Genomic DNA, 13,252 nt, shown 5'->3' on the forward strand with positions numbered 1-13,252 from the left:
GTGTGTGTGTGTGTGTGTGTGTGTGTGTGTGTGTGTGTGTGTGTGTGTGTGAAACAGGAAGTCTGTCGGCGCAGAACAACAATGACTACAGCCGTGACCCACTCCACCCTGCGCCTTATCCTGCTCTGTGAGTGTGTGTGTGTGTGTGTGTGTGTGTGTGTGTGTGTGTGTGTGTGTGTGTGTGTGTGTGTGTGTGTGTGTGTGTGTGTGTGTGTGTGTGTGTGTGTGTGTGTGTGTGTGTGTGTGAGTGTGTGTGTGTCCGACATAAAGGGGAGCAGAAAAGGAAAAACAAAAAAAACAGGGAAAGTACACACACACTGGGATGTATATAAATGTGTTATAGGTTGTGTGCGCTTACATTTCTGTCCATCCCCCCTCCTCTTCCTCTTCTGTCTGCGTTCTCTTTTCTTTTTTTTTCCTGCTTGTCTCTATTTCAGCCGCCCTCTCTGCTCTTTCTCTCCCTCGCCAGCTCAGAGTGGTTGAATCCACTAAACCAGAGCTCTGGAAAATGTCCCGCATACTTGTCATTCTTCCCTGCCTCAGCCAGCACACAGCAAAAACACACACACACACACACACACACACACACACACACACACACACACACACACACACACACACACACACACACACACACACACACACACACACACAACCAAGCCGAGTTAATTATCCTCACCACACATCACCGTCATCCTGCCTTCTCTCCTCCTATTCCTCCCGTCGTGGCATCACTCATCCCTCTACCTCTCCTCCTCCCACCACAGCTGCCCCCGTCCTTCCCGTCTTCCTACTCAATCTCTCCAGCTGGACCTCAAACCCACACTGACTTTCTCACTTCAGCCGCAGTGCAGCGCGGACAGGCGATAAAAAAGCACTGGGATGAATGTGGTACTGGCTAAATACCGTTCGTAATGAGGAGCCTGCTTAAAACAGGCAGCAGTTTAAGAGTGAAGTAAAAAGCTCGGAAAAGGATTGACAAACATTTGTCACGTCTGTCAAACAAATGCAGCCGTTTTCAAGCACTCACAAATCTCAGATTGTCTCACTTCTGTGGTTTGTGATTAAATCAGATTGACGCTGACGGTTTGATAAGAGCATCATTCAAAAACATGTGACTGGAGTAATAAAAACGAGTGAATGGAGCTACAGATGAGCAAAAACGTGCAACTCAACTCATTTAAATAGACATGGGGCTACGTTTTTCTCCCGACCAATAAATATTTGACTAAATAAGTATAAAAAAACAACCTTAAAATATGATGTATTAGAAGTCTAACAATCAAAAACTCAGCTCCTCTGATTCATTGGGACTGTGGGGGAGGGGTTTGATCACATTTTGACTCAAATGTGTGTGCAACCCGGTATCAAGGTAAAGAGTGGAATAGAGACGCCGGTCCACTTCAGTAAAACGTGAAATAGACACAGTTTGCGCTGTCTAGGCGTGAATGTTACACGTTTTCCTGTAGTGGATGAAAAAGAAACCTGCTGCATGCTTACAGCCATGTGATTTACAGGAAAATTAAACTTTAAGCATTAACATGTGGTTGGGATGACTAAATAAGCACATGGTTGGGGTTAGAGGAAAAATAAATGTGGTTGGGATTTACAAACAAAATGAAAATTCAAGAAGTTCAAGAACCTCATCGTCCCGCATGGCAGTCTGTGACTAATGATCACAATGATCCCGTGTCACATGACATTTACATGCGTGTAAGTTTCACACTTACAAAACGTGTAACTTTCACGCCTAGACAGCCCAAAACGTGGCTATCTCACGCTTTGCTGCAGTGGACCGACGTGTCGTTCCCTGATACTGTGTTGGTGTGTGGCATCTTTTTCCAACTGAGCCACACCCACTTAAAATCAATGAGAAGAGCAAAGACAAAAACAGGAAGAAGAAATATCTCGTGTGAAATAATAAAACAAAAATAAATTGTTTCCGTACAACCCCGTCATTAACAGTTGGATTCTGATTGCTATGTTTTTAGGGGCATCCATGAAGACAACAGGCTCTCAAACCAGAGAGCAACAGTTTTTGTCACGGATCAAAATCAGCTTTAACTCTTGAGCACGCCTCTGAAACCGCATGTGACCGTTAAACAACAACACGCATGCAGACAGGGTACCGCTGAGGCCCGTTAAACTCATGATCCTAAAAGTCTCGGAAATCTCCTCACTGGGCTCAGGTCTGGAGAACTAAAACCTCACTGTGAGTACACCACAAGTACATAAAGGTGCTTGCTTTTATTTATTTTTTTAAAGAAAAGTTTCCTGTGTATATTTTGTCCATGAAAATGTAGCTGTCACTTGCCGAGCTAATACGGCTCAGGAGACGATGGCATATGTCCAAAACATCCCTCCAGGACGGATGAGCAACATGTCAGAGCATCACTGACGAGAACACGAAGAAACAGTGCAGCTTTCCATTAACTGCTGCTGCAAGAAGATAAGAACAATAAGAAAAAAGGGAACTTGATAGGAAACAGAAATCTGGAAGCGTACAGGAAGTCTTCCAACTTGTTTTCGAGGCTCCTTTCATCTTTCCTCTCCCTTAATAACTGATTTCCATAAGTATGTGATCTGTCTGTCAAAAACATCTTGTCTGAGTGTTACTTCTGAGGCTGCACTCACGCCACCGCTGGACTGAAGAGAAGAAAACAGACGGGCAGAAGAAAGAGACGGTGATCCATGAGCATAAAAGCAGAAGGAAAAAAATGATCACCCTGAATATTCGGGGCAAAGTAAAGTGGTTCTCCTGACAGTAACATGGCAGCCGGTAACAGCCTCTGCTCTCGCTCACTTTCCTCCCTCCCCGTCTTCCTGCCTCTGCCCTCGTCTCTCTTCCTGTCTTTCAACCCTTGTCCTTCCTCGCTCGCTCCTTTCTCCTTTAATGCAACGAGGACTGACGGACGGGGAGGGAGGAAGGGGAAGAAGTCTGTTTCCAAAACTAACCTCAAAAGGGAGACAAACAGGTTCTGCGCTGCGAGTGAGTCTCCGACATGAGGATGAGAAGGGTTAAAAGGTTAAATCTCATTTGAAAGCAGCGCCCTCGTTTGAACGACAACAAACACATCCAAATCTCATGCAAATGTGGGCCGCGTAGCAACACAGGTCAGCTTGATCCTCCTTTTTCTGCTTTATTGTTCCACCAGCAATTATTTTTTTTCTGCTTTTGAGTGTGTGATTTCTTGAAAATCCTTTTTCCTTTCTTCACAGGATTACTGTTTGTTCTTTCCTTATTTTTGCTGTTAATAAACTCCCTGAGACATAGAGACACAGAGTCAAACATTGTTCTCTTGAAAAATATCTCAGGATTTTTACTGCTCTGCCGTTTTAAAGACTTTTGTTGGTATCACTAACAGAGAGGAGGAGGAGGAGGAGGTGTGATGAAGGAGCAGGAACACACACGTAAAATCCCCCAAAAACGCCTGAAATATTTGGTGCACTTTTTTTTCCATTTTAAAACGCAACTACTTTCAGCTCCATTGGGAGATCAATGTCTTCCTGTTTCTGCTTTCATGCTTTTCTTTGCACCTGATTATGCCGCCCGCCCTCCCTCTCCGCCTCTCGCAGGTTTGTCCCGCAGGCGGACGTTCAGAACCCGAATTATCACATCAATCAAAACACAAATGTATGAGCTGCTGCAGGCCGGGAGCCACCTGGTTTCTCCCCGTCCCCGTTTGTCCGTCTCTCTGCTTCAGCATCTGTTTTCATCTCCACTATCTCGTCTGGTATTGAAAATCATTTGGACCAAATAATGGTGTAGTCAGGAGAATTCAGTAAACCAACAGTTAAAAGCACATCTCATTAAGATCTGTTTATTAATGCTGGCTCGCACTTGATTTAAAAAAACTGAGGCATTAAGCGGACAGAAATCTGACCTGATTGATGACTTTCCAGACCACCTTCACACCTTGAGTCACAGCCCATTTTATGCATCTTAATTTGTCTTTATTGCAATGTTCCAAAATTAAATGTTTATTTTTATTATTTCCATCCATCCCTTAGACCTTATTCATCTGGTTGCCTCATTCTCCAAAGTTACGAGGGAAGAGGGCATGCTGGGAAATGCTCATTTGTTTGTCCAGTGACCTTCCTCGCTGTCATTTGTGCGTCGACGTCGTGACAGTCTTTTTCCAAACAGTACAACCTTTTAGCAAGAAGCTCTTCAGGAAAAGGACAAGATTTAGCAGCACAGATTAAATATGTGTGCGTGGAAGCACTCGAGCGTGCGCTTTTGTTTTGGGCGAGAAAAAAAGAATCACAGTTACGCTACACTGCAGAAAAGCAGCCTACTTCCTGATTAAACAGAAGTTATATGGAACTTCTGAAATTTAAATGTGCAGTGCAAATTTTTTTTAAATTATTGATGGTTATAAAATCCAAGTGTGTTGTGTTCTCATCCGTGTATCTTAAAAAGTTTGTCACTGCACGGAAAACGCAGACCTCTAGTGACTACATGCGATGAGTATCTATAATTTACAGATAATTCAAGTTAAGACCCCTATTTCAGGACTTTATTGCTGTAGCTGCAGACAGAAAACAAAGACGAGAAAAGATAGTTTCAGATTAAAACCAGCAGATTCAAATTCGCCCGCCTGTCAGTGCCTGATGCCACCGGTCAGTCTGTCTGTTCCCTCGCTCCAGTTCATCAAACAGCATGCAAAGCGAGTCCATCTGTCCGTCTGTCTGTTGGTTTGTGCGACGCACATACACACCCTGCGCTTTAAAACCGAACTCCATGTTAATCCAAAGACCTTCTGCCTGTGCCTGCCTGCCAGCGCGGCTCTCTTATCGACGTACCAAAGCCTTGTGTCGCAATAAAAAGGTGCTTTCCCTGAGAAAACAATAAGCTTCCTCCGCTCAACCTCCCCTGTCGCCTGTCACAACTCCGTTGTTTTTTTTTGTGTCTGTTTCTTTTGTCTGTCTAAACTCTGTCAGTACGACTGAGTCCATCTGTCCTCTCCGTGTTCGTCCCATCATCCCTTTTCAATTAATTTCTCTCTCAGCAGCAGCAACATGAAACCTGCCTGGTGTTTGTTTTTTAAGTGCATGCTCTGGTTTTGCATTGGAGCTGTATATTTAAGTGGGATGGGGAGACGGAAGAACAAAGAGCAGAGAGGAGACGGGTGCAATACAAAAAAAAAAAAGAAAAAGAAGTAAGAGATGAACACAACGAAGAGACAGAAAACAAAACAAAAAGGAAAGACAGGGCTGTCAACAGGCAGCAGAGTCCAGCGTGAGCCCGGCTGGTACATTCTTATCTGATATCTAAGTTTATATTCCCCAGACAACTTCACACACTGTTTGTGTAGCCGTGTTGGCAGAGGCAGTTTCCCCTCACAGAGAGCCACAGTTTTATTTACTTCTCACCTCCTTATCTCAGCAACGAAAATCATCCACGCATGGAGGAGTGGGGAGGCTTTTTTGAGATGGACAGAACGAGAGCCAGCTGAGGAAAGTGGAGGCCGAATAAAAGAGGATTTCATCAGGCAACAGAACCATGTGTCACCTTTCAAAAATGTGAACAAACACCAGAGAGTTGAATTTCTCAAACGGCATCCGTCAGTCGTTACTATAGAAAAGATAAATGGGGCCCAGTGTTTCTGAGGCACTGAGGAAGCACTGATATACATACCAAGCCCTAGAAACTCTACAGCCATTTTAAAGCCATTTTCTTCGAGCCAAAAAGCACAGTATTACATGTTAGTTATCTCACTCGGGGACTTAAGTCTCTAATTGGATCCGTTTGCGTAATAAAAGCCAAAAAATAATCTGAAGTTTGCTTTTTTTTTCCTGTTAAAACTTTTTCTTGTTCGTCTCAAATGCAAAACGTCACATAGGTTTAACTGGTAGGCAGCATTATATGATGTCACAAATTAAAGCCAGTAAATCCTCATTTTAGCCCTTTTACTTGACATTTTTTCCTCTCTGACTTTCAAATGTTTCTCTTCTCTGAATGTAGCCTGTTGTTGTTTCAGGTCATCTGCACAACAGCTGTAAGTCTCCTTTTCTTATTTTATTTTTTTTTAAATCCGAGTGGACGCGACTTCTGATTGCATTAAAGTGAGGCCAGAGAGGCCGTAACTGCACAGAGAGAACAAACAGACCTGCATCGATAACACAAAGACACAAAAACAAACGCGCACACACAGAGACTCAAATGTACTGATAAACACACACACAGGATGAGGGTTAATGAGCTGCTGCTGACGAGAACGAGCAGGCAGCTCCTGCCTGATGGAAACTAACGTAATAGGAGGATCGCATCGTCAGCATGGGATCAGGAGCATCAGTGGTCACTCAAACAACACACTGCTTACACATGACACATAATTAGGTTTCTTTGCCTTCATTAAACCTCCATCAACAGACTCAGATTCACATAATATTTCATGTTAGGAATAGTTTGTTGATTAAAAGTTCATTTGGTGGCAAATTGTACGTCAGAGTACAAACACACCACATGGGTGTCCATCATCAAAACTACAGCAGGCTTTAAAAAGAGGAACTTTCTGACTGAACACATAAAAGGGATTTAGGTCAAGCAAATCCAGGCCAGACCCTGACACGTGGAAACAGGCTGTCAAACACCGCCTCAATGACATACACCGTTATACACACACACACACCTTCACACTTCAGAGGAAGTCAGGAGGAGGAGTGACACCGCCATAACGAAAACAAGTCGGATACCGACTGCAGATGAATGCAGTTCATCTTTGCAGCATTTATGTAGCGACTCTGTGTGTACCGGTGCGCTGATTACATTCTCGGGAACCAAAATCCACCGGAGCAGACAAGTCATCCGGACGTTTTCCGCCCCAAACACCAACGCACCGCCTGCACAAACACTTCGAGCGAGGTGGAGAACTTTGGGCCTGAGGAGCAACGCGGACAGCTGGGATACACCCATGAAGACACAGCATCCGGTACTCGACATGCCGATAGCATAAACACAACAACAGTACGGCCTTGATGTAAATGTTTTCAACTCTGAAACTCGGCTGCGGGCACGCGCTGTTCCTTCAGCTTCACACAGACAAACAGGTGATCAATCAACAAATATGTGCATGCATTGTAGATTAGCACGGACCCAAACTCTCTCTCTCACACACACACACACACACACACACACACACACACACACACACACACACACACACACACACACACACACACACACACACACACACACACACACACACACACACACACACCCTGAGGCCAGTCTCCCCCTAAGTATAACCCCCCTCTTCTCAGAATCATATTGCTCTAATTTAAAGCCCTACTACTGAAACAGAACTAGCTAATTATGTGTGTCTACATAACTTCACCCCCCCGACATACATTTTTCCGCGCTGTGTCTCAACACTCGGCTACCTGACCCCATTCTTTTTCCATGCTATGCTCACGTGTCCACGTCCAATGCATTCACTGCTAAAAACAGATTTTTGCTCTTCAGCTAGCAGCCGTCTCCTCTTATGCTGTATGGATCAATAAACCAGGATGCGTGTGGTTCAGTTTTAATGCAGTCTCTTTAGTTGGCGCTGTGTTTACATGACTCAGCAATCTCCTCTTTCATCCAAATCAATCTGTTTTAATGCTTCTTACTTCAAGACAAAATATATAAATACAAGCTCCGAGATGCATTACATGATTAGACTACACCCACAGCACAATGTTCTGGAGGAAATTCAACTCAAACCTGTGGTAATCAATATCCTCATCATCAGAAATTCAAAATGAAAGCATACCTCTGATTGTGCGTCAGTGTCCGAACACGGTAACGGTGTTGATTCATTCTCTGCTTTAGAGCTCGGTTCTGACTCTAAGAGGGGGTCTGTGGGACAAACTGTCTGGGGCTCGTCTTCCTGAGGCCTGCAGCCTTGCGCCTGACTCGTCTCTGTCAGCGTGAACAGGCCCTGCAGCAGGCCCGGCTCGAGCTGGTCCCAGACCTGGTCTGTGGACACGAGGGACGGAAAGTCCAGAGCGGAACCGTCCGACTCCCAGTCGCTGTCGCCGGTAACCGAGCCGAGGACGAACTCCACCCCGTCCATCCCGGACTGGGTCCCTTCGGAGTACGAGTCCAAGTCCAGCTCCTGGGTGTCCTCGCAGGCTGAGCCGACATCCGAGGGGCCGGGTTGGGGCCGCTCAGGTGCCGCCATGTAAACAAAGCTGTCGGGAGAGAGGAAGGATCCCTCCTCGTCATCCTCATTCTCTTCTGGGTCCTGGCAGTGAGGGGGTTTGGAAACAGGACTGGGAGGGACAGAGTCATCAATTGGAGAGGGGGGACAGTCGCTGGGGGACTGGGGAGGCGCAGACACAGCCAGGTAAACAAAACTATCCGATATCACAAAGGCGTCTGAGTCTTTAGAGTCCGAACCGGCACCACAAGAATCTGATTTAGAAGGTGTGCGAGGTAAAGAGGAAGAGGGTGCCGAGTCCGATTTTGGGGTGCTAGCTGTCATTTCTGTTGTAGCTTCAGACACGTCCAGTCCCGAGGCTACATCTGTGGGCTCAACTAAGCTCTGACTCTCTGAGGACAAGGGTGTCCTTTGAAGCTTGCTAAAGTCCGAGGGGACTGGATCTTCTTCACGGGAAGTTTGAACATCAACATCCTGCGTACATTCACTGTCGATTTCTTTTTCAGGCTCGGGGGAGCGATCCGCGAGAACTCCCTCGCTGCTGTCCAAACTTGGCTCAGATTGGTCATACACGTCCCACTCTGTTCCCAGCTCCTCTTCCTCCTTCGGATCCTCTTCCTCCCGCTCCACCTCCTCAGCATACGGGTTCAAAGGGCTGCGAGACGGAGAGGCGGCTCTCTCTTCGTAGTCCTCTCCGTCCCGCTCCGATGAAGCCCCGCTGTCCAGGTCTGTTTCTGCCTGCGCGGGTCTCTCCTGTTCACAGTCCGTCTGAACGATGGTACTGGTACCGGTTCTGTCCGGTTGGGACATGTGGACGCCGCTGGAGTCCGACTCCAGCTGCTGACCGAGAGCCGAGTCTGTTGGGTAACTCGACTCTTCTTCCTCCACCTTACACTCATTATTATAGTCCGTGTCACACTCTTCGTCAAGTAAACCGTGTTCCTTTACATGGTCGTCAGCTCTTATCAAGTTTTTAATTTCTTCTATGTGCTCAGAGTGACTTAATGTCGAGTCTTCTGTTGTAAGTGCAACGCTAGCAGGCTCTTCGGGGTCAACTGCATCCAGAGGAAGAGTTCCTTCACAATCTACCCATGCTTCCTCTCTCCTCTTCCTCTTCCTCTAAACAAGGCAGGGTGTAGGGGTCGAGAGGTTCGGAGTCCACACTCATCTCCACTCCCTCCTCTCCTTCATCCTCTTCACACTGCCTCTCCAGCTCCAGGAAGAGGTCGTCTGACTCGGCCCCCGAGCTGGGGCAAGGTGAGGCACTGGGGGCCCCGGGGCCTCCGAACCCTGTAGGGGGAGTCAGTACGGGCCAGTGTCCAGAGGAGCCCGTTAAGTCCCATCCTTCTGATTCCAGTGTTTCCCTGTGCCAAGACTGGTCAATTATCTCCCTGTTCTCTAATTTAAGAACTGCCTCCCACTCCCGTTCCTCTCTCTGAGCTCTTTCCTGCTCTGCTTTATCCCTTTCTCTTTTCCACGCCTCCTCCTCCACCTCCTCTTCCTCCTTCCTCGATTATTTCCCTGCACTCCTCGTGCACCTCGTCTTCGAGCTCTTCCAGTATCTTACGCTCATCCTCCTCAAATTTGAGTTCGGATGCTGAGCGCTCTCGGAGCTCGCCGCCCTGAGCTCCCCATCCGAGCAGCCCCTCATCGCCTCCCTCCTGACTGATACAGGGGGAGAGAGGAAGGCCTCCGTACACTAACGCCTCTTCGTCCTTCAGGAATGGAGACGGGGGGTCTAATAGATAAAGTGACTCTTCATCTGTGCCGTTATCCTCACCCAAAAGGGGAGGCAAAGGCGGGAGGACAGGGAAGTTGTGTCTGAGGCCGACCTGAGTCCTTTTCCCCGTTGTTATACTGCGGGGCCAGGTGCGGGCCTTGGTAGGGGGACAAAAGACGGGTTTTGGTGGGATGAGAGGGGCACTGTCCCCCTGGTCGTGGTCTGAAAGAGGAGAATCCCTCTCTGAATCGGAAGTCTTAACCGACTCGACAAGCTCCTCGGGGATCTGCCTAATTCCGGCTTTAGAAAAGCTGGAGGTCTGTCTGTGCTCCTCTCTTTTTCTGTCTACTTGGCGAGACGCGCCGGGGCTCTGCTGTGGTGTGTTTCCAGAAACCTGGGGTGCAGCTCGAGTCTGGCTGAAGGCAGGTAACGACTCCTTTGAAGGCGACGCCACCGCGTGATTCTGCCTCTTCTGCAGCACGGGATGAAGCTGCTTTTGTCTGCCGAGAGGATGCTGCAGGAGAGGAGGCACGAGGGTGACCGTGGGCGTCAAGGAAGGCGAGGTGGAGACGGGAGGAGTGTGGGGTGCGGACGATAAAGGCGAGGGCGTGTACGGAGGCAAGGAAGGTGTGGAGGAGGTCGGGGTAGACGGGGGGAGGTGAGGAGGAAGGGCTTGTAGAGGAGAGAGAGGAATCCCTACCCCGGACAAGCGCTTCTCTGCTCCTTCAACGAACGAGAACTCAAGTCTTTCTGCAAACTCGGGGTAACTCGGGGGCATAAAGGCTTTCCAAGACCGCCGGTTTGGATTGTCCTTCTTATCTCCACCTTGATGCCGCCTCTTGGCCACTGCTGCCACCCCGCCACCTCCAGATGACGATGGCGCAATGGGCAAACCCGAACCTACGATGCCAACCGGCGGTGACATAATCTGAGGATCACCAGTTAGCTTTAAGGCATCAAAGATCACCCTCTCGTCCAGTTTCCTCACCCCTCCAGGGTTATCTGCGTTCCTGGGGACAAAAACACCACCCAGATCGGCTCCGATGGTGCCGTTGCTGGACAGCGTACTTCCCTCTCCTCTAACCTCCCCGCCAGAACCCAGCGTACTCCTGGAGGGTTGACACAGTTTGGTCCCTTGGTCAATCTGTTCGTTGATGCGCATGGTGTCATAAATGGACCGCTGGGGGACGTAGCAATCCTCTATGTACGCCTCGTCCTCGTCACCTTTTCCGAGGCATCGAGGGTTCTGCCTCAGACAGTCCGGACGGCTCAGAGGTTTCCCCATCCTGTCCTTCTGCCACAGAAACCCGGTTGTGGCTGTGATCTAAAGTGCGGGTACGGCACGGCACTTTGAGAACGGAAAACAGTACATTAAAAAAACAAAAACAAAAACAAAATGGCGATGTCCTTTACCTTTAAGGTGCCACCGGTCTAATAATCCACAAAATGAAACAGTCCATGTGGCTGCAATTAACGAATCCTTCAGGTTTCACATTCTAGAAAAATATTGTATATCTCATCATCCACAGTGTCATCTCGACTGTGTATCCTTAAGCCTATGTCACTTCAACAGCTGAGCATTGCCTTGGTCTTTCTGAGATGCTGAGTGGCATTGGCGAGGGAGTGAGAGAGGCAGCCCTCCCCCTCGGCACCATATTAATCACCAGCTCTGTTTGTTTGAACGGCTGTTGGGAATGAGAGAGAGGTGGAGGAGAGGAGCGCGGGGAGGGAAGGGAAATGAACAGTCATCGTCTCCCCGTCGGAGAAGTGCAAAGTCCAAGGTGAGGCGAGCACTGTGCAGATAACATCCCTTTGTGTGGCTGTCGTTAAAGCACAGCGCTGCCCTCTCCTTCATATTCAAGTACTCACGCAGCTTCTCATTCCTTCACTCCTTGTGTTACTACCCCCCCTCCCCCTTGAAGCTCCTGCCTCCTTCCTTCCTTCCTCTCCGGTCTCCTCTCTGCACTGTGGCACAACAGGAAAAGGCAGAGAGGGCTTGGACAACTTCAGCAGTCTCAGTGAGAGGCAGGCAGGGAAGTGTAAAAGTCTCCTTTTAAGGTGAGAAAAACCCACTCTCTGTTATATAAAACAAAGACTGCGTGGGGTGCAATGAATAGGAAAGTACAATACTCCACAGATTTGATTCACTTTTATCTTCCTTTGCTTCAAAATGTTTCTTGCAGTAAAAAAAAAGGAAATAAATGAAAGTCCCAAAAAATTACAGAAAACGTCAGAGCTTTTTCAGGCAAGAAAACCGTGAAAAATATGAAAATAGAAATTCCGTTACCAACTCAGTGCCACTTTGTGGTCCGGTGAGTGTTCAGGCAGTGCACAGTTTTTCTCTTTCATTTCTCTATCCTGGACTTCCATCAAAAAAGAATCACTGTTTTGTTTCTGCACCACGAACCCAGTGTCTCATCATGATGATAATAGTCCTCATGAATCACGGAAAAATCATCAACTCCATCCTCCGTGTGAGAGTCCAGTATTCTGAAGAAAAACAGTAAATCCAGAACAAAGACAAAGGACAATCCTGCTTTTTGCATCAAGAAATCCCCATCAATGTTTTCAATTCCTCTCTTTTATCTTGCTTTCTATTCTCTATCATCCCTCAGATCATCCACAGCTCCAGGGAGGGGGGGAGAGGAGGAGGTACAGTAGATCGAAGGCAGGCAGGCTCCTGGAAAAGGGGGTGAGGCTGGAGTAAAAGAGGGCATCAGGGGGTAGATAGAAAGAAGGCGGGGGTGTTGGATCCTGGACCAGCCAGGCGAGCAGGGCAGAGCAGCGAGTCGTGGGACTGTATCCAGAGGGCAAAGTCCCAGACAGCCCTCCCAGCTCCAGTCCCAGCTTTGCTTTGCTTTGCTTTGCTTTGCTTTGCAGGGTCTTCCCCCCTCTTCTAGCAGCAGACAATCCCAGGACACGCTCCCTTCCCCTTTTTCTTTTTTTTGAGCTCTCTCTTTGCAGTCTACCTCCCTCCTCTCCTGCTCCCAGCTCCAGAATGAAACAAAGTGCCACGCAATCCCAGTTCCTCTTCCTCTTCTTCTTCTTCTTCTTTCTTTGAAACGTGTAGGCTCTTTTTCTTCTTCTCTCCCGGTCTCTGTTCTCAGGCCACTACACAGCCGAAATGGTTTGCAGCTGCTAAAAAAATCTCCCTCTTTTCCTCTCACTCTCGCTCTCTTTGCTGCTCTCCCCCCCCCCCTCCCAGTCACCTCCTCTCTCTCTCTCTCTTTCTCTCTCTCTCTCACTCACATGTCTCCTCTGTCTCACTCCCCTCCCTCCTCCGGCTCCTCTTGCTGTTTGTGTTTGAATTCAGCTCCGTTTGTTCTGTTTCCTGCACTGGTATTAAAACACAGGAAGTGCTCCAATCATGCTGGCTTCCTCT

The 13,252-nt window shown here is 47.9% G+C and overlaps 2 protein-coding genes across 27 annotated transcripts in view; both read right to left on the reverse strand.

Annotated features, from left to right (window-relative positions):
- The window catches only part of macf1a (microtubule actin crosslinking factor 1a), a 230,337-nt gene that overhangs the window by 34,457 nt on the left and 182,628 nt on the right, over window positions 1–13,252 (reverse strand). The gene's annotated exons all lie outside the window — the stretch shown is intronic.
- On the reverse strand, window positions 8,972–13,121 carry LOC138631676 (microtubule-actin cross-linking factor 1, isoforms 6/7-like). The gene has a single exon (XM_069716794.1). It carries the CDS (start codon window positions 11,153–11,155, stop codon window positions 9,608–9,610), a length of 1,548 nt encoding a protein of 515 aa, XP_069572895.1. The 5' UTR covers window positions 11,156–13,121; the 3' UTR covers window positions 8,972–9,607.

Source organism: Brachyistius frenatus, unplaced genomic scaffold, assembly GCF_029030835.1.
Source record: "Brachyistius frenatus isolate BFR_SWC_R1_liver_20210118 unplaced genomic scaffold, ASM2903083v1 Contig_162, whole genome shotgun sequence".
Classification (NCBI taxonomy): Eukaryota; Metazoa; Chordata; class Actinopteri; family Embiotocidae; genus Brachyistius; species Brachyistius frenatus.

Coding starts and splice junctions, on each gene's coding strand:
- LOC138631676 (XM_069716794.1), bottom strand. CDS start 11,155: ATGGGGAAACCTCTGAGCCGTCCGGACTGTCTGAGGCAGAACCCTCGA.